This window comes from Nymphalis io, chromosome 14 (genome assembly GCF_905147045.1).
Source record: "Nymphalis io chromosome 14, ilAglIoxx1.1, whole genome shotgun sequence".
NCBI classification, from domain to species: domain Eukaryota; kingdom Metazoa; phylum Arthropoda; class Insecta; order Lepidoptera; family Nymphalidae; genus Nymphalis; species Nymphalis io.
This window is the reverse complement of record NC_065901.1, coordinates 9669814-9693078: the sequence shown is the minus strand read 5'-3', so window position 1 is coordinate 9693078 and position 23265 is coordinate 9669814. Positions and strand designations below refer to the sequence as shown.

At 32.3% G+C, this 23265-nt stretch overlaps 1 protein-coding gene across 2 annotated transcripts in view; it reads right to left on the bottom strand.

Annotated features, from left to right (window-relative positions):
• LOC126773256 (synaptotagmin-4) overlaps positions 1 to 23058 on the bottom strand; it is a 31074-nt gene extending 8016 nt beyond the window's left edge. Inside the window, exons 1-4 of one of the 2 annotated variants that reach the window (XM_050494071.1) lie at positions 22877 to 23058; positions 4456 to 4581; positions 3942 to 4111; positions 2691 to 2842 (exon numbers count right to left, since the gene is read on the bottom strand). In XM_050494071.1, coding sequence (XP_050350028.1) covers positions 2691 to 2842; positions 3942 to 4111; positions 4456 to 4581; positions 22877 to 22928 — 500 coding nt within the window. In that variant the 5' untranslated portion in view covers positions 22929 to 23058. The remainder of the gene's footprint in view (positions 1 to 2690; positions 2843 to 3941; positions 4112 to 4455; positions 4582 to 22876) is intronic. The other variant, XM_050494072.1, reaches the window with a different exon arrangement.
• Between the last annotated feature and the right edge of the window lie 207 nt (positions 23059 to 23265).

Genomic DNA, 23265 nt, shown 5'->3' with positions numbered 1-23265 from the left:
AAACGTTATAATGACGCCCACAAATGTAATCGATTCATACGTTTTATCATCTACTCCAAAGACATGGCAACGGCATCCAAATTTAAAAATATGTATAATTTTAATTCTTAGCCAATCAAATACATGTATTATGTGTGTTTACGTTATAAAGATACAATTTTAATATGATTGAAATAAACTACATTATCCTTTCTTATAAACGTTGATTAGCGACTTGAGTTAAAAACCTGATTTATCCTTGTCTGTGATTATTGATTTGACATTCGAATGAAGAAGATAGAGTATTGTTTAACTGGCCACCCGCTAAAAACGTTTATAAGTAAGGTTGGTAGTTATTAAGGATTCATAACTAGCTATTGGTATTATTGCAACACTATAAATTACTTTTGCAAATATTAAAAAAAATAATGTTGTCGCTCAAGTAATAAATACCCAATAGTTGAGATGTTTGCCTTAAAAAAAAAAATTTTACTTTGCAGCTTACTTATGTCAGACTTCGCTATCATAAATTATTTCAAACTTGCTACACAATGTGAACCTGCATTGCAATGTCAAACGTTACAGGGCGATCATAATGTTTCCTTTTTTATTGGACAGACAACGAAAATTGAAAATTAAATTCATAAATCAAGTTCTTAAAAACGGTTAAAAAAAATTATGCCAGTGTGTTTAAAATTCTGTTACAAAAGTGCACATGTTCAAAGAAACGACGACGTCGTCGGTAAGAGGCCATGAATGTTTCATGCGACGTACTAGACACAGCTAGACGGGAACTCTCATTAAATATTTCTTAACTCAAACTTACAGACTCTGTTATTGCCTCCCCCTTTCCTATAAAACATGACTGACTGCTGAATAGATCTTTATATGTACGTCTTAGTGTAACTATAAAATATTTATTTAGCAACATGACATACAGTAATACCTAGAAATTAACAGAATACAAATGTAGATAAGGGTAAAAGTTGCCATACTTAAATAATAATAAAAAAAAGGGAAAAAATATTAAAATATAGTTATTATTACAATAACAATTTGAAATTTAGAAATAATATTAGATACTACAGTAAATGTTGTTGTTAGTAATAAAGTTAATTTCCCAGCCGTAATTGACAGCTTGGCAAATCTTTGCTTCACAAAGTTCACTGAGATATGAGGGATTTAGAAACATGTATTAGAATATTTCCGATACTAAGCTTTGATTCCGTTTTGTGTGTTTTTGAAAAAGAGACGAATAAAATGCAATTATAACATGATAAAGAGATTGTTGCTTGTCCAGTCTTGACCCAAAACTTCAAGTTAAAGTTCTCATATTTTAACCACATCGCCACCCCGGTTGTCCTTATTAATGATGTCCTTATTAAAATGATACTCATTCCTTATGTTTCTATAATGTAACGTTAAAAAGTTGATTGTAGCAAACCTGAAATAATTGATTTAATTTTGAAAATAGAAAGCAATTAATTAACTTTGTTGTCTTTCAAGATCAAAGTATTAAAATAATGGCTTCTAAGAAGTATTGCGAACAAACTAAATAAACGCTATTCATCGTAATTATACCTCGTCTACGCCCACGCTTTAAAATGATTAAGAAAATCAAGAAAATTACATTTAAATTGTATTTGTAGTTACATAACTTTCATAATTTTTCCTATTTATATTATAATTATATAAGAAGACAAATAATTTATATAAAAACGTAGTTTTCACTCAAAAAAAAGTAACTTATATACTTCCTTGAGATCATAAGCAGTAGATAGGTCTCGCCGAACGCGGATGACACACGGTTTTCTTTTAAGAGGAAGAAATCCGTCATACCTGATTGTTGCGTAACTTTAACCGTTTACGCAGCGCACGCAACTGTAGCTCTCAAAAGGAATCAATTTTCTATGGGCTATCCAACGAAAGAAGATTTTTTCAATTTGAATTAGTTCCTGAAATTAGCGGGATCAACCAATCAAACTCTTAAGCTTAATATATTAGTATAGATATTTCTATTTTATGGAAATTTTGAATTACAAACAATATTTATCTATATGGTTTGTTGATACATTTGATAAATTGACTAATCTGATGAAACTTCAAATTACGAGTATAACTCAGGGAAAACATTTGTATTAATTATGTATATCGATCGATAAATAGTAAAATGTATTTTAATTCATTTAATTTCGAGACGAAAAGCTTGGGACCTTGGAGTAATAAAACTTTCATCAAAAATATTACACCCGTCTACTGGTGACAGGAGGACTGGTTCATTTTTCGCCCAGAGATTCCGAATTGCGATCCAAAGGGGAAAGGCTGCTAGCATTCTTGCCATCATTCCACGCGGTCTCGATTTGTACAGTAACTATTTTTATTTTTTATTTGTATTTGTATTTATTGCAGGCTTTAATGTAAATAATTTCGAGACTGAATACATTTGGCTCAGAAATTAAACTTTCGCTAAAAGTTTTTGAGAACACGATAAAATCCTTTGTTTATTTATTTAAAATGTAATTATTTACAGTTGTCAATCAACTGGAACAACATTCAACAAAACGCGAAACTGTACTAAAATATTTAAAACAACGCTTTCGAATTCGACGGAAACTGCTATTAAATAAATCACAGAAAATTTAAGGAACTGTTTGTTGTATTTCAGATCTTTCGACTGAGTTTTGTTGAAAATCTTTTCCTTATGTACTTACCGCAGTTTAAAGTGCAGGTCGCCAAGCTTGCCGTCATTCGTTTCAGGTTCAATTGGCTTGGGTTTCTCAGTGGCGTTGGCATCAGCAAGCTCCTTGCTCAACGGTGCGGGCTCGGGAGCTGTCGGGGTATGCGGACTGTTGCCACCGGATGGCTACACGAACATGTATAAAATATGAGCTATGTGAGAACTTGTTTTGTTATATTGTTTAATAGGATCCCTCAAAAAGGTTTTTGAAACATTTATAGGATATTCGTGTAAACCTAAATATGGCATTTTTCTTAAACACATGTATTGACTTAAATTTAATATACATAGTGCCCGAAATCAGTTAGCTTCATAGTGCTCTAAAATCCTACATATTTATAATATTAATGATTTTGGTCACGGTGGTCAATCTCAAGAGAGAATAGCCAACTGGGCAGGAGATATATAATGCAGAAGTGTGTGCGCAAACACAGGTGCACTCTCTATTTTCTATCTTTCATAATTTGATGGGATGTCAATCTGATAAGACCGAAAAGAGTTTAAGCGCAGAGCCAACGGCTTTATGTGCTTTCCGAGGCACAGGAGTGTACACACTTCCAACTTCCAGACTCCGAGCTGTTACTGACAATTTTCTGACAGAAAATCTCAAAACTTTTTATTGGCCCGACCTAGGAATTGAACCTCCGGGTCTGTCGCCTTACATAAAGTCACTGGACCAACGAGGTAGTTACCAAAAAAAAACGCTCTTTAAAGCTGTTAATAATGATGAAAAGCAAAATAATGTAATAACTCAAAGTTCAGCATCAATAAAGGTCTCAAATGAATTCACAAATAAATTGTTTTCTCCTTTTTATGTAGATTAAGAATATATATAAACGTGCTCGGTAAGCGAGACATGCTCGCATTTATTTAATAAATGTTTTATGATAAATCAAAATAAATATAAACTAAATTGTTAGTCGCGAGTTTTATTTGGTACCTACCCAAAGATTTAAGAATCTTATCAATATTCTGTACTAAGAAAATATTTCTTAATAAAGTAAGTCACAATTAATTGTAAAATATATATAATTCTTTTTATCGCTATAGATAACTATCTATTGCGATTAAAAAGAATTGGTAAAATTCAGTATGGCAGCTTTATATATTTAATAATGAATGCCCAGTTTAGTTACGTAATATATTGTTACTAAAATATTTAGAAGAGAACTTTGAAAGACTTCCTTTGCAACGGTTAATAGAAATAAATCAATTCGACAATTACCGGGTTAGTCGGGGGTTGAGGCTGCGGTGGTGACGCAGTAGGCGGTGGTGCGGCGGCAGTAGGCGATGGAGATTTGCGCAGGTAGTGCGTGGCAGATCCCGGGGATCGCACAGCGGTGGCACGGCGTGGGGGCTGGAATACTAGCGCCTTGTCCGGGCCTCGTTTTCCCCCTAAGGGTGTTAATTTGTCGTAATAACGAATAAATAACCTTAATAAAAATATATAATAAAAAATATTAATTAATATATCAATTTATTCAAAAAAAATTACATCATAATAATTTACATTTACAATTATATATAAAATGTATATAAGCAAGAACTAACCAGCAAGTTTAGGAAAAATAATTGAATACTGCTTATAACATTTCTTATTCATCGCTCTGTGGTATTCGAATTATATCATTTACTAAATACACACATTCCTATAATATTTATAGCCACTGGACGATTATTAGCCCTGTAATCGAAACATTATAGTTTTCTTTGAATATATGTTTTATAAATATAATTACCAAGCTTATGAGCGAGCGTGGAACGACGCCGTGTAATCCAACAAGCGAAGATAGCTAGTGCCGCCGCGACCAGGGCTGACGCACCAACAACCAGCACCCAAAAAGTCGCACTGTGCCATTCACCTGCTAAAAGAAGACAAGTTAATCATTAGGGTTTAGCGCTTAAGACATTTTTTCCTAAAAAAGAACAAAGTCCACTTTAACTTAGGAAATACCATTAAGTATAAAGCCAAAAATATAGTATAAAGCTAAAAATAAATATATATATATATATATATATATATATATATTATAATACCATAACTTACAAATTTTGTGCCAGTAAATAACTTTTTAATCTTTTTTTGAATATATTTATTGAATTTGCATTTATAACGTCTTTTGGTAATTAATTGTAAAGCTGTGCTCCTTTCAAATAATATAGTTTTTGTGCCACGCTTAATTCGGAATTTGGGTAATTCGATTTTATGTTGAGTTATTATGAGAATGGATTTTAGGTTGAAAGGTGATTTGTGAATGTGTGGTGTTTGCAAATATTTTACGAATTAACAAGCATGTTTTTTATTTATAAATTAGTTTTATTTATAGTTTTTTGCTAAAGATATTTTTCGTAGGAGTGCGATAGTTCGTATTATATAGGACTTTTAGCAGTTTAGAAATTTAACGTGGATAATGCTCAAACATTGTGTAGCAACATTGAGTTTTCATTTGGTCAATTTCTGTTTATAATTTATCTCGTGGTCCGATGAAGCAAAACATCGTGAGAAAACCTGCGTGTCGAAACCATTTCAATTCTTCTATATGTAAAACTATTTTATCTGCGTGATCGAATAATCTGCAAACCTTCTCTTCAAGAGGAGAAGAGAACTTTGCCAAGCAGTGGGACGTTACGATTAACGTTTATTTTTTAAATTGATAACGATAGCTTTTACCCCGAGGACATAATATGAGATTGCTGTTGAGCTAGGGGCTGGCTTGGCAGAGTTGCCCAAAGCGTCTCGGATTATGGCTCTGAGTGACCTTGAGTAATCTTGGTGGAAATTCAGTCTTTATAATTGAACATTAATGTTATTTATTAAAACGGATGCTACTTTTATCTTGAATTAATTGAGTGAATTAACGAAAGTTTTTTAAAGAAATAAAATGGCATACCGTAAATGTCAAGGAAAAGGTATCACGACGTCAGAATATAGCGCTGAACACGAGATGAATTATTTATTAACTCAAATTTATTGTATAAATAACCCATTAGTGCAATTTCACACATTCCATACAATGAAATTAGTTTCAACAATGAATAAATGTATATAAGTAAACCACAGGAAATGGTTAAGTCTAAGTTTAACCATTGTAAAGTTTCTGTCGCCACAAACGGCCCAGTTATGTGGCCAAATAGACTAAGTGTAGCATATAATATGCAATAGATGTTTGGTCTTTTTTTTTCTACACATATATACGTTATTACTTTATATCTTTTTATCAATGGGACTTATTTCAAAATCATTTTAGAAAGTTAGTCGAGTTACTGTTATGCATCGGACTGTATGTGGTGTGCTTACTTCCACCCAAACACAATTGAAGTAAAAAACCACTTTTGCATCATGAATGCCGGACCCACCGTGGGATTTAAGATATTATTCTTAGTATCTGTAATTACACTGGCTCGCTAACCTTCAAATCTGAATACAGCGATAGAAAGTACCTATTACTTTTTGACGGTGGAATTGGTAGGTGGCCACCACACACCTGGACAATGGTAATAAACTCGAGTAATAAAACGTAATTGAAAAAAAAAAACGAAAAATATTTCACTCGTGTTTGTTAGCGCCAAAGAACAATAAAAGTTTTCAAAATTGTGAAGTGTTACCAGCCTCTAAGATTTATCGATTCAGTCTGGGTTCAAGTCTCTTGACCTAGTGTTACATGTGGAATCGAATGCAATATGGACCGATATAGAATATTTTATATAATTCAGTAATATTAGGTCAACGAGGCCTCTAATCTCCTCCATTGGTTACAACAACATCATCAACAAACAGATGTACCTACATCTGTTTATTTCAAAATATGAAAAGTTATGCGTTTCAAATTTTTTTTCTTTAATTAAGCTTATCATTTTCATTCAAATCCATCAAATTTAATTAAAATATTTAAATGTAAAAATGATAATAACAACAAAGATACTATCCAATTTATATAAACATTTCTAAAAAATGAGTAATTTGAACTGTTAAATTTTATTAAAAAATACAATTTTCTTATTTTAAAATGGTCAATGTTTTATTAAAAAAATGAAGTCTAATTAAGGTAAAAAGGCTTTTACAGTCATTTTCTAGAAAAGGCTCTTTAAATGTTGTAAAGAAAACTAAATTTTAGGTCAGAAGTAATTTAGAACAAGCTCAAGACATCCTTGTACTAAAAACTTTACTCGCTTTGTTTTAAACGATAAAAAACGTTTATTATTAAAACAGTTTAATAACACATGTACATAAAATCAAGAAAGATTTTATAATATAATGATAATGTAAAAAATCACAAAGTTAAATATATCGAAAAAAAATCTATTTGCTTATTTATTTTATTTATTTTATAACTTCCTACAGAAGATCTTCTATACCTCTATTGTTAATAAATAAAATGTTTTCTTTTTTATTTTATTAAAAATAAATCTTAATGAAATAAACCACATTATACTCTTAATTAATAAAATTATTATAAATCTACTTTTTTATGTTATTTAATTATTTAATCTCCACAGCCTAAGCGAACGTGCTTTGGTTTAACTATGTAATTTAATTTGTATATACTTTTTTAATTGGTTACTTACAACACTATTTTATATAGGTTTATATTTATACATAGTTTAACTCCGCATTCACTCGGCGATATTTGTGACTTTAATCACAAAAGAAAATGTGACCTACATTCACAAAATCGGAAGTAAGAAGTCGGGGGCAGAAAATCATAGGCGGTTGAAAAAAATAAAGAAAAATCTAGCGTTAATTCATTAACTTCAATGTCAGGGCCAGATCTTAATTCTTAGTTTAATTAAAAGTACCTACAGCTTAAAACTCATAACTCCAAACGTTATTCTATTTTCTTAATTATATTATTAGATTTCAGAACACTTTAAAGCTTCTTGTTGACTCTTATTCTATCCGTGCGAAGTTGGGACGTGTAGCTAATGTTTTATAAAACACTGAGACACATTTATAATGAAAATTCTCCAAAGTAATGGAAAGAAAATAAATGTATGTCAAATATATTTTCTTGGCTAAAAAATTCGGTAAATCCATAAAAGTTCCGACGCAAAACTCCAGTAGAACGACGAGCTGTACTGTCTCCAAAATTGAACTAAAGCCGGGCTCTCACCCAGAGGGACCTTTATTTATCAAAGAGACATGCGGCCGAGTAAAGAAATACTGCTACGAAATACAATTCTGTAACATGAATGAAATTGAATTCATAATCTGAATAATTGAACTGGAATAGAATTAGGTCGGAACATATTGTGCACAGTTGCAGAACCAGGCAATGTTTATATACGGGGGTACAAATGTAAATATTAGTATGAAGGTTACCAAGTCCTTATACAATTTTCAGTGCTCATTTGATATTGTTCAAGATATTTCCATTTGACATGCTTAATTATGATTTTTTAACGGTTTATTAAAATTGTTTTTTTTTCTTTCGAATGTCAAATCAATAATGACAGAATGAGAGAATTCTATATTTTTTATTCTATTTTTTTATATTTAAATAAACAGCCGCTAATTAACGTTTATAAATAAGACGGGCGACCCATATGCTCGTCTGCCTACCTAGTACCTATACTATAAAAATAATAAAAAAGAATTACGCTTGAGACCATTTTTATCCACTTTAATAATAAAAACGTGCGTTTTTTCTTACAATTAAGTATTATCTGCTTGAGTGGTCAACTCATTGGTCTAGCAGTAGATAGCTTATACGGCCTCAGATTTCAAGAGCGCAAGTTGAATCTCTTAAAAAAATCGAGTTTTCTATCGAGGAATTATCTGTAACAGACCGGATTATATATATAAAGGATTGTTAACTGATGAACCAATAAGGTAAAACACTTTAAAGCGTTAATTTTATATACTCTTAATATTACTAAAAGTCTTTAAAACAAATATAAGTAACTCGTGATTTCGTTTGATAACAATCAGTTTTTTGTAATATAATAGTATGTGACTATGATACAGCGATTTATGATGGCTGCCTAAAGCCTATTGATTTTATTGTAATAGTCAGGGCCTCCCTAGACCACCCCTAATCTAATGACAGCCTATTGTGCTATATACATGTTATCGCTCACATTTATTATATATTCAAAAATATGAAACACCACCATTGTATGTAATTCAATATGATCAGTACATATTTTTAATATCAGCTTCTCAAACGCTTTTCATATACTTACCTACGTCGGTGTAATAAAGCTACCTTGATTTCTATATGCTAAATTATTTTTTAATTAGTACTTCTATTATTGTATAAGGTTGTACCACGTGAAGGTAAATAGTCACCACCGCTCACAGACATGTAAGAAATATAAAGCATCTCTTCCATCGCCTTAATGCTATTCCGCAATAGAATATCTGATGACTGGGTGGTACTTACCCAGACGGGTTCGCACATAGCCCTACCACTTAGTGACTGCACTTTAATACCTAATCTTAGTTTACTTCCTAAAATTCCTTCCTAAGGTTGGCTGGTATATAGTTTATACTTTTTGAATTTGGCAATAAAGTATATTTATTTATTTTTAATCTTACCAAATACAAATAAGAAAATATAATTTTATAAGTTAATAGAAATTTAGTCGCTCACCAAAATATGTATGATTATGGAGAACAAAATGATTTGTTGCTGTATAAAAAATTAATAAATTAAAGCCCTTATTATAAACTTTAAAATACAGAATAGTGTTTACGCTAGAATGAAAAACAATTCCAAAATAAATAATGAGTTAAGTTCATAAAAGCAAAGTAAATATTAAATACCGTCAAAATATATACATATGCATAATTTGGTATATATAATAAGCCGTTTTTGACTTATTACTTGTTACGCAATTTACACTCCAGCGCACAAGAAAAAGATTGTGTGTAATAAGATTATTATATGTTGAGTAAGTCGTATCAAAAATAAATTCTAATCTAATTATATGTAAACCAAGTAGAGCGTATTTTTTGCGAATATTTTAGATTGACCTTTTAATATAAAGGTTATTTATATTAAAAACTGAAATAAAAGAATGTTATTGGGATTGCGTGAGAGCTTCATCGAATCCCAATATGAATATATTTATTGTTTTGACGTGTTTAAAGTCAAGCTTAAGTTATTAGTCAGACAGTAAAGTGAGGTGAGGTAAGATAGTGTGTCTTCTTATACATATATGTATATAGAAATAGAAGATATATATCTACAAATTCACTGCGAAATAAAGGAGCGTGGTGGTATAAATACTAGATAGACATTTAAGAAAACAAACAAGTGTCGGTTAATTAAGCATAGAGAATAAATGAAATATTTGAAGAAAAAGAATAATTAATTATTTTGCCTTGTAATTTAATATTCTGTAAATCAAATTTATCAAATGAACTTATCTAGATAAAACTTTTATAGCAAATTTGATAAATGAACACATTTTTTAATTTACAGAACATTCTCCTTGTAAAAATTAAAATACATTTTCTTGCAGTACGCTTTTACAAGCCCTTTTGAATCATATTACAAAATTAATTAAACCCTTAAGCTGCCGCCGCATAGGATAGATATTCTGCGAACAGGAAAGACGCTCATTAACTACTTTTGTGTACTGATTATATGTTTATGAGATAGTTATGTACAATCAAATTATCTACTGAACCATGAAACGTATTACATATAGAAAATTAATAAACACGATTAATATACACATATTGATGTATCTTATGTAAACTTTATCAAGGTATTTTCTATAATATGTATGTCGTGGAAAAAGAATATTTTTAATTAAAAGTAGTAGTTATAGTAGTAACGGGTAAACGCGGTGACTTCTTTCGTTGTTGAAGTCACGTGGACAGAGTCGTGTTGGGGAGTGGGGTGACTGTTTATAAAAACACTTGCATTCGAGAAATGGAGGGTTGCGTTTGAGAAACCGACCAGTCCACACCTCCAAGGCGAAACTGTCGGTTTACCTATTTAGTACCTAATTATACTTGTGTATTGTGATCTGTAACAATAAATCCTTGTTATACCTACATTAGGTTATTATTGATACAATATCGTGATGGACCCCGTACCACCGAATTTAGAAGAAGACAGCTCTATCGCTCAGCCACCGCTGCCGCCGTCATGTATATAATCGCCCCGTTAGTTTAGTGGATAGATAGGCCGCAGATTCAAACCTCGGGTTGGTCCCATAAAAATATTGGGTTTTTCTGAAAAGCTTCTCAGTAGCCGCCCTTTAATCTTTAAAAAATGGTAGCGTATAAAGCTGTTCGGATTTTGAGAGCAAGGGAATAGAGAGTGCATTTGTATTTAAGCGTACACTTTTACACTATGTCCGGCTTATCTCTCTTGAGATACACTTCGCGGCCGAAATCGGTCAGGAGGACATCAACATCAGTAATCAGCATATAATATTCTTTGAAATTTATAAGTTTCCAAAATATAATGACATCGTCGTATCATTTTTTTAATAAAAACAAAAAATTTAATAACTAAAGGCAAAGGACGTTTTTGGAAAAAGAAAGATGTGCCACGAATAATAAAAAGTCTCCACGCTAAAGCCTCGTATAGAACTAAATTATTCATTAACCGCGTCACGTGTTACATCTCATATGTCTATTCTTAAAAATAGCTGAGGGAAGATTTTATTTATTCTTATAACGAGTTCAATCTATACTTGTCATAACATCGATGACAATTTTTATTTATTTCAAATATAATATTCAAGCAATTGCTGCTCCGTGAGCCTTTACCCGCGTTGACCATTAATGCCCCATCCCCGTGGGACATACTTTGGTGTAGTGTGGGGTGGCGAACTGTCTATTCCAAACGCAAAATGAGTAAAGATAAATAAACAATTTTGATATTGAGTCACCATCGTGGTGACTCAATATCAAAATTCATCAAGATCAAGATCTTTGATCAAGATCTTTAATATATGATATTCTTTATTATAATGAAAAAAATGCGTTATAAATGCAAACGAAGTTGTTATCGTTACTATGGAAGTAAAATTAAAGTGGATATATTGAGGTGGAATAATGATGTATTATAAATAAAGACATATTAATCAAGAACGGTTTGTAGTGCATAATACAGTAAAGCTATTAGCGAAACACATGGAATATGTTAATTTAAGGTCTTATTTCTTTATTTTTTCCTACCCATATAACCTTTTTTTCAAATATTTCATACAAACAAACATACTCTTCAGCTTTATATATAAGTATAGATTGTAACGTATTTATAAACTTGGTAAGCAAAAGCAAAAAATACACACACAGTTTGCAAATAAAACTTTTTAAGGACCCTTAAGATGATAGCTCTTTACGTCCTTATATGCGTTAGCTAAGTACAAACGGCACACGTAACATAAATTAAATTAAGCTAGCATGTGTATGTATGAGTATGTTGATGCATAAAAACTTGCGTGTAATCGAAATTTTTAATATGTTGTCTATTATTAACTTAAATGACCGTCTAATTTTTAATAGTATAATACTTAGTATGAAGGCAAGTCAAAAAATATATCTTTGTATTTTCACATTCCTACATACCTATAATTACGTGAATTATACTACAATTGTTACATTAATTTCACTGTCATTGGAGAAATAAGTCTTTTTTAAAATTATTATATAGGTATGCTGATACTTAAATTACTGGGTCACCTAATTGAAGGTGATCACCACCGTCCATAGACAATGGCGGTGTAAGAAATATTAACTATTCCTTACATCGCCAATGCGCCACCAACCTTGAGAACTAAAATCTCCCTTGCCTGTCGTACTGGCTCACTAACACTTCAAACTGGAACACAACAATGCTTTTAATTACTGTTTGTCTATAGAGTATGTGATGAGTTGGTGGTACCTACCCAGATAAGCTTGCACAGAACCCCACCACCGAGTAAAAAAATATCACTATTATCTATGTATTTATAACACTCCTATATGTAATAAATCAAACAATGTATAATTTAAAGATATATACGTCTTTATAGGAAATAATCACTCTATAAATAAATGTTTCACCAGTCGTTCGGCTCAAGGCGACCTCCGTCAACTTCACTATCAATCGTCTCTCTAAGTAGGGACTCCTAGTAAGTGTTTCATCTTATCAAGATCACTTCGTGGACGTAATAATTTATCGTAAAAGTTGACGAGATTATGTATAGTTATATATACTTCCTATTTATTAATATTTATGAGCTAATATAATAAGTGTAAGACAATGAATGAGTTATTATAACAATTATATAAGAAAGTTTCTCCATTATAAAGAAAGCGCGTTTTAGATGTTTTACAATATAACGCTTATCTAAATGTGGAGTTACATATATAAAATAATTATTTTAAAAATGAACACGCTATGTCCTGATTGGAATAATTTTTGACGGTATCACGCCTTAGCTGAATAATTAAATATGTAAATTCGAAACAACAATTTAAAAATAATGATTGTACAAATCGTCGCCGCCTACAAATAACTCGTTTAATTAAAACAAAAAGAAAAAAATATATATTTCTGAATATATACATAATATATACATTAAATTTTTAATATATTGCCATGTAATAATGGCAAAAAAAAACATTTTTTATTAATAAATTAATTATATTTTTTATTTACATAATTTTATAATGTATATATGCATGTACATTTCACGGCTATTAATTAAACAATCTTGTGTGGAATAAGCATTAAGCAGAAACATTTTTGAGCACACCTATTAGTCACACCTATTTGCAGTAACTTAATGTAAGTTTAATGCCCTCCGTTTATAATAAATACTTAAAAGTGAACTAAATGTTTCGATATTTAAATAAAACAAAAGTATACAGTTAAAAGTTGTATAACATAGTAATTGTAAAGTTACTTGTTTTGTAAATGAAACGAAATTTACGACAAACAATAAAATTTAATAGAAGACGGCGGGTAAGGACGTCTGCGGGTAAATATATTGTGTAACACAAATTTGCGTCATATGACCGACCTCTACTTTCTTGAAGGATTTTTTAATTAAAACACTTCTTTGTTTTAAAATTATAATCCTTTCAAATTACGTTGAAGTTTTTTTATCTTGCAAGTAAAACATTGATTTTATTCGAATAAGTAACCTGAAAATATTCCTTCAGACCTACAACGAAGCAATAATTTTTTAGCCGATTTTAATATTTCATTTCACGACATAAATCTATTACAACCAATTTAAAGGGTTAATCGTTTAAAAATTTCGCATTTAAAAATAATTTAGAAAATTGTTATTGAATGTTAATAAATCGATTATTCGATGATTTTTAGTAATAAAATTACTAAAATTTTGATAATATCGAGTCATGACATTTTGAGTCTCTACCTTACCAAAATAATAAATGTAGGGAATCCTATGAAAAAATCAGAGTAATGAGCCCAGTGTATCTTGGCTTACTACTAAAATATCCATTACTAGCTGCCCGTCCCAACTTTACTAAGCTAATTTTTTTAATTTATATTTATATATTTTCCAAATTTCAGATGATGGAAATTTTCTTTTGGATACGATTACCGTAAAAATCTTTCTTAACGAGCTTCTATATCGCGGACGGGGTCGTAGTGCAAAATTTCAAATTAATCGGGCGTATAGTTTCGGAGATCTAGTGTAGAGTCAGTCAGTGGTATTTCGCTTTTATACTATTACATTATACGTTTGTTGAATATATTTCTCGCAATACGCATAGCTCTTTTCAAAACTAAATCATCTACAATAGGTAGATGTATGATATTAATGGATATATACGTATATGCTCATTAATAAATTGTAGATAAACCTAATCTCTTAATAAATTCAAATTCAAGGTATTTTAAATGTCACAGATTTTTTTACAATATATAGAAGGTACCTGTGTCACTCCATTAGCAATCATAGTAATGGATGGAAAGCGCTCGGGAATAAATCCCTTAATCCTCTTACGTCTGCAAATAAATTAATAGCCCACGTTTCATATTACGTAACGACTAACGTTACTTCGTAAGTACTCATTTTTTATTAATATTTATTGTTCCTTACATATCAAAATTAATATATACAATAGGAAATATATCTCCTATTGTTCAAGTGAAAGGGATGTATTGTAGTTGTTGGTTCTTACGAGTGAGTGTCGTTTCTTCTTAAACTTACAGTCAGTCCCGGTATGGGCGAGGAAGACATCTTACTTACCCGGGCTTATTTTTCCCGGCAATCCAAGTTGCCGGGTCATTTATTCTGGCCAAAGGGACAGGATATTGTTCGCAAGTCTCTTGTATAGTAAGTACAACATTGATAATTAATACAATATTGTTATTTTATACTATTTTAATTTGTAGTAAGTGACGCGCTATTGGATAATTACTTGCCAAAAAAAATATTGCAACACAACTGCGGACTATAACTGTTTTATTATATATTTAAAAATGTATATAATTGTTTACCTTCAAATAATCATATAAGTATATATACCTATTTGTTTATTTATTAGTAATTGGTGTTAATCGGAACTAAAGAAAAAAAAAATAACAAAAATTACGCCTACACAGCGCCTACTCCCTTTTCTTAAGGGTTCGCGCATGGGGTGTTTCTAACAAAATTATAAAATTGTGAAATTCTAAAGCTTTAATTATATATATAATGATGATTTTAATAGAAAAATGCATGGTTAAGTCACGTTCATCCAGTTGAAATAATACGTCGATATTGACCAAAGAAATTATTAAAAATGCACAACTGATTATTTTTATGCGCTTGATATGTGCTTATAAATATTTGGCAGTGACTAACAATTCTAGGAAACCTGCGTCTTTCGAATGAAATTCTAACACATTAATGTGTTAATAAGCCCGCAATGGAGCAGCAGCATTAAACATTCTCCTTAAAAGGTAGGAGACTCTTATTTTACTTTACTTGATTTTATTATCATCACATATTTCTTAGAAAGCATTTGTTACTTAATAAAATTACTTTATGACAAAGTAAAAGCAGCTCGATACATTTTAACGCTGTGTGTGGGCAGCAGTGAAGGACCATTCATGCGAAGATATGTAAAAATAACTTTTCTTTTTTATACAATTTTATATATAATACGTATTATTTATAATGTACTTTATGCTTATTATACAAGCAAACGCTATTTCGTATAATTAGTAAGATACTATTGTATAAAATACAATTATTTCTCACCTCTACGACTCTACGCCGTAGCGCTTAGGAAGTGAAGCAAAATTTCAATATTAAATAATTATATATATTCCTTCTTTTTAATTATAATGGGATAAGAGGCATTTGCCCAGCCGTGGGATTATTAGACACTAGAAGATAAAATCACAATTATTTCCATTAAATTTATTTGACTTTAAAACGATTTAACTTTAGTCGATAGAATTACCAGGAATCGATTTTATGTAATCGTATAAGTATACCATTTAAGCCTGTCGCCGTGTGCACTCAACCTTGCATGAAAATTAATGAGAAAGCCGGATAACATATAATGCGCTGACGTACCGATCAACTCGCCGAAAACAGCTTTCCATACATTGTCGTTGAAGAGATATTTTAGGAGCACTATCAATTTCATACGAAATACAATTTTATTATATCAGAGTTTTCTTAAGGCTTGGCAAGTATTGTTCATGTACTAATTACATACAAAAATCCTTAAGATAAATGAATGTGTTACAAAAAATAATTTATCTTTGTATGATTTCAACATTGTGTGTGTGTAATGACTTTGTAAAACAGTTTCTACAGTAAAATCGATAACTTATTAGATTATATTTTTAAGCCAATTTTAAATTAAATTAAAAACAACGCTAATTATATTTTACCCCAAACACCTATCTAACTGCTTGATTGCTTAATTCAGGTTTGAAGGATGATTGTGGGAGAGCTGGTTGCCATAGACAGTTGAAAAAAATATAGCCGCCATAATTGACAGCATATCAATTATCTACAAGCATTTGTCACTAATGAAATACACATTTGCTTGCCCGTCTTTCTATTTATATTATATAATGCAATTTACAAAGTCAAGACAAGTACATATAAAAAACCTTAAAAATAAATCAAGTAAAAAAAAAAATATTAATCATCACAGAGGCAGATTAACATGTTAAACAAGAAGTCTTACTAATTAGTTTCCTTACAACTTAGCCTCGTTTTATGTAACGAATTTCCACTGTTATTGTAAAAATTATGCTTCATATCGTTACGCATAAATTTCATATATCAATATAAATTCCTAGTTCAAAATACTCAAGCTAGCAAAAATAAAATCAAACGGTTCAGTTTGCAAAAAAATCGATCATGAAATGTAGCAAACACGATGTCAGGGATACCGAAAAAGATAATAGATACCTACCTCTAACACCTACCTACCTACCTCATTCACAGGTTAAGCTACGGACGGAAACTAGTGTAATATATGTATTAAAAATAATAAAATAGATTACCATTGACACGCATGGAAACTCATTTTTATTTTGTTTAACTCATTAACATAGCTTACCTTGAAAATTATCTAAATTATATTCCGTAATTATATTTGTTAAACAACAGACTACTCACAAAGAAAAGAAAATATACGATACAAATTTCAATAAAATTTACCTATTATGTATCTGATCGACCAGCAATTACAATACGTATACGATCTTGAAATTCTTATTCGATGATTACGAGAACAAACCCTCGAGCAACACTGAAATTATATGTGCTTAATTTGTATTTATCGTTAGGCAGGTGTCCTACGTGTGGCGGAAAATCTGCCACATGTATCCCGCAACAGACAGTATAGGCTCAAAACCATCTCCTTGCAAAGGGGATGCCTTAGCCCAGCAGTGGGACATTTAAAGGCTCTTATATTCATACTTACTTACTTTGTTGTGCGTTTGGAACGATTGAAACCAAACCAACTAATAAAATATTTTAAGCATTTTATTGGCTTCCAAGTTTAATTATAGTACCATTGTGTCATCAATCAATGATTATTCTTAAAGAACTTTTAGGGATTTAAACTAAAAACATCAATTTAATATATTTCTTAAGATAAATAAAGAAAATAATAAAAAAAATATTGATAGCGATGATGTCCTTGTAACCGTTTTGTGCACGGCGGCCATTCAAGGAAATCTAGCCAACTGCGTGAGACATACTCGTATTATAGTGCGAAATTGTGTGAGCAACATAATCCGATGGAAAACCGATACAACCAAGAAGAGGTGCAGAACAAGGCTTAACATCTTTCTTAATTTAAGAAAATGACTGGTTACTCGCAAATAGCCATATGAAAATAATAAGAGGAATTTTGAATTTATTTATTTCTGTTGATACCTACATTTCAAATCACAAATCTGTCAGTCGATATTCCTCGAACGCTCCAGCTGACCTCTATTATTATTATTTAAGGTTAAATGTCAGACTTGTAAGGTTGTTATAGGGACGTATTATATATGCGCTATGGTTCCATAAACTGCCAAGGAGCAGGGAACCGCCTGACTCGCACGTCCGCGTTGGTGACTCATACGTCCAGGTGGCTAGGTACATGAAATACCTGGGCCTCACACTGGATGGTCGCTTGGGCTTCGAGCGCCTAGCCCCCCGGATCGAGAAGGTAGCGGGTGCCATGCACAGAGTGCTGCCTAATCTCGGGGGACCGATGGAGGAAGTTCGCCGTCTCTATGCCGGTGTCGTGCGATCGATGGCCCTCTACAGGGCACCCGTTTGGTCTCACAGACTATCGGGCGTCCGCCGATGCAGGACTAAGATCCAAAGTTCGCAGCGGAGAGTGGCCATCCGCATAGTGCGGGGATATCGCACGATATCCTAGGAGGCGGCAACCGTCCTAGCGCGCTTTCTGCCCTTGGATATTCTGGCGGATATGGATGCGAGGGTCTACCAACAGACCCGCACCCTCCGCCAGAACAGTGAAAGCGCGCCCACGTCGAGTGCGCTAGAGGCGTTGAAACGGCAGGAACACCGGAGGGCTCTTGCGACGTGGCGCGACCGTCTCTGTGAAGAAAGGTACGCACGCAAACGCGTCGTTGGAGTGATCTTGCCAGCCTTCGAAGCCTGGATGAGACGAAAGCGACGAGTCACCTTTCGACTTACGCAGGTAATAACCGGTCACGGTTGTTTTGGAGAATACCTGTGTAAGATCGGGCGCGAATCGACGGCGATGTGTCACCACTGCGGCGCGGACCGGGACACCGCTCAGCATACGTTGGAGGTGTGCCCCGCGAGGAGTGCGGAGAGGGAGATCCTGGTCCGTGAAGTCGGACAAGACCTGTCCCTGCGAGCAATCATGTCGGCGATGCTTCGCAGGGAATCGGCGTGGAGGGCCGTAGCCTCCTTCTGTGAGACCGTCATGGTTCAGAAGGAGACGGCGGAACGGGAACGGAAAAGGGCCGATCCTGCTCGGCGGAGACGACGACGGCGTCGTCTCGGCCCTCCCATAGCCCAGACGCCCGGCGCTTAAAAGATAGGGCGTAACCCTGGGGCCGTGGATGCGTGAGGTGGGGGCCTCACGTGTCCTATTTCAGACGGCCCTGTGGAGGACGGCTATCTATCTAATATATATATTTCAGCTTAAATTTTCATAGTTATGAATACATATCATAGATCAATAGTTTCATTTTTAATAGGAACTTGTTAGATGAACACTTTTGTGTGTTATTACATTTACCCATTTCGGGAACGTAACCATTCAAGGGAGACTGGTCATACGCTCGGTATGTCTTATTATAGTGCACAAGTGTGTGTACACCCAAGTGCATTCTCTATTCCCTTAATCCCATAATACTATGGAACGAGAAATTTGACAAGAACGAAGGTTCAGGCTTAACGTGCTTTCCGGGGCACGGAATTGGAATCACTGTTAACTTCCAGACTCCAAAATGATTGTACGAATTTATCGATGGAAAAACCCAAAAACTTTCGGGGCCCAGACGTATAAATGAGTCACCAGTGAATAAACTTACTTACTGCGTGTTATCTATACATAATTCATATTAAACTTCAACCAAAAACGCAGGAGAAAACTAGTTTTCAATAAAGTAAGAGTAAAGATGTTTTATACAAAGCGTATCAACGTGGGGCAGAGGGCCGTAAAAATCTTCCTAAGTATTTTTCTTTCAATGTTATAAAAAAGTTTGCAGGACACGAACAAGCTAATGAAATGTCTTTATTCATTATAATTAGAGTGAGAAAAATCAATCTACGTTAAGAGAAAAATCTACCAAAATCTTCAATTGCCTGTTTCTGAAACTCTGGTCAAGATACTAGTTAGTTTAATCTGAGTTGTCATTGGTCAATAACAGCGGATGACGTAAAATTCAGCCAATTCCATTCAATTTTAGACAGATTAATTACAGGCACAAGGGACATAACATCTTAGTTCCCAAGGTTGGTGGCGCATTGGTGGTGTAAGCGATGGTTAACATTTCTTACAATGCCAATGTCTATGGGCGTTGGTGACCACTTACCATCAGGTGGCCCATATGCTCGTCCGCCTTCATATTCTATAAAAAAAAAAAGTAAAAATGATGATATTTTTAAAAAACTAGGTAAAAGCCTCTTATTTTCCGTAAGCATTTTTTACGACTCGCACGCCACCTATTGTACGTTGATGGTATTATAAAATAATCCTTCACGTGTATCGTACATCGGATTGTTGTGTTGTGAAAAATCGGATGGACGATACGCGAATGCACAGTACGAACAAAAAGGTGCATATATATTTATATTCATATGGTACCAAACTAGGATATCGGTTAGATTTGGAGTCTAAAATATGATATATCTATCTAACTAGCCCATCGGCCTAGTTGACAGTGAATCTGCCTGTCGCTCCGGGTTGCGGGCTCAATTCCGGCCCCGAGTCTGAGTGTATTATATATATAAATATGATGTATTTAATCAAAAATATACATTTACTACAACACACGCATTAAGTTACCTTAAGAACAGACGACCATGTAGCTGTATGTATTTCATTTATAAAAAAATACTTTAGTACGATCAACGTTATTGCAATTTGCAGTATATTCTTTTAGTATCTATGTTAACATAAGGGAAATAATAGTTATATAATAATTATAAAGGAGCTGCCCTAGATAGAGTTGTACAAAAAGTGAGCAGACGACACCATTTTACTACTAAATTGGTTTGTAATTTAAATTGTTTATATGCATTAAAAATAATAATCGGATGGAAATTAAAAATAAATCTAATACAACATTATCTTCTGAATTATAAAAGAATAACTGTCTACTGGCATATCATCGCACAGCCCACACTACTGGAGTAGGTTTTAAAAAAATAACCCTTGAGATAATGGGTGGTAATGATAAAGGATACTAAAGTTTGTATGACAATCCTTCATTTTTGTAAAAAGAACATTGGAAATTAGTATTCAACAATTTTGAATCATGACACGAGCATAGCCGTTAAGCCGCTCGTATTATTATATAAATGAATATTAACAGTATACCAATTTTAACGTCATTCTTAAATATTTTATCGTGTGGATTTAACGAATTTTTTTTTTTATTCTGTAAAATTACTATTATTGTGTAAATTAATATTAAACAAAACACAAATATATTTTAGTTTTTTCAATGTTTTTTTTTTCTTTTTCACATTGTAATCGGCACACGTAGCTACATATATAAACAAAATTTTTTTTACTAGTAAACTATTAAATATTTTTTAAACATTTGAAACTGTCCGTCATACAAATATATGACTCACAAGTGTGTTTACGGAGGTCATAGAAATATTATCGATTTTGTTGCAGACATTATTCATGACGAACAAACGGAAAATATTTCAATTTTAGACAAATACATTTGGCTCAGCGTTGCCAACTACACTGGATTTAATCTTTTCATGTTAAGAGACGAAACGTATATCTACATCATGTATTTTAATAGTGTTTTGTATATTACCGATAAACAAAAAGCAATCTAGTTCATGTAACTTTGTTTTCTATTTCCCCTAAGACTAGACTAACAATAATTGATTACTATGTATATTATATTATATTATAAATTATATTCGTCACGAGTAAACCAGAACGAGATAGCTAGCTTTTGATGATCTGCTGTTATGCTTTTTTCAATTTATATGTATCATATAATGTTGCCCTAATTTTAGACATAAAGTTTTTTTTTTTTAAATTATTACTTTAAAATTTCATTCATAGTTTTAAAATGACACACAGAATATAAATAAGATCACAACATAAGAAAAATGGCTATATTGTATTTGTACCCATACGATTCCATAATACTTATATTTCTTAAATAAAAATATATATGTACGGAAATGTTTGCTTATAATAAATATATAAATCAATACCAGTTATATAATTGTAAAAAATTACAGGATCTTTCTACCTTAGGTACATATTATTGTATACTTTTTAAAGTTTATTATCATAACTTGTATGTTAACACATATTTCAAGAGCTGTAATTGATCTGATATGCGATGTGATATGGGGACACTTGAAATTATCTTAATGATAAGCCTATCACTTGCAAACAATAATAGATATACCATGAGATTACTACACGATAATACGCGATTATAAAAGCATGGCAAATATAATAAATAAAGATCGTTTTACATTCAAATAATCTCAAGTCACCTCCGTTAAATCAGTTATATAAAGTAGAAATCTGATATTGATAAATCCGATATAAATGGGCTAAGCCGATATTCTTTGTAATGACGCAGATTGACCACCCACATATAATATATAATTCTTCTCTCTAATTATATTGAGATGTATAATAGTATAACTATCTCTAGAAACGTCATCGATCTAGGATTTCGTAAAAGTTAAATATAAGCATATATTTAATTAAACTTAACAATTGATTTATGCTGAAAAAAGATATTCAAAATATAATTTGACAGTTCGTTTTAGAATATAGTTTCGCAATACGTTCATTTTCATTGTTAAACAGCTTTTGAAATAGTCATGTTTTTCCAGAAGCAGAATAATATCAATTGCGCATCATCATGAAAATTGATATTTTTTAGATATTTTCATCGCATTTTAACCAATGTTGCCATAAAACGGAATTATTAATCATTTTGTATTAATTAAAAATAAAATTAAGATTATTTTTTTTTATCACGTTAAAAATACTTCAGTATCACTTACCGGAATCAATGGGTGAAATATCTGGTCCGTCTTGGGGTGTCAGGATATTCATCGTGAGTGCCTTTTGAAGGACGTTAGTTGACAACGACACCTTGTAGCTTTAGATACAACGAGAACTCAGGAAACCGTGTATTTTAATATTAACACGCAAAAATATGTTTAACCCAACAGGCTGTTGTCTGTACTGCACTATCGATTATATTCAGAGGGTAGTCGCGCAGGCGTCCTAAGGGTTCTACCGCGCATGCGCTTTTCCTCGTAGCGGAAAGACGTCATGGGACAAACATGAAATGACAGATGACAGCAGGAAGACGTGCGTCCGTTTGAATGGCGATGACGTTTTTATCATAACAGTATAATAATAGTGTAGTTATTTGACTAAAATTAAA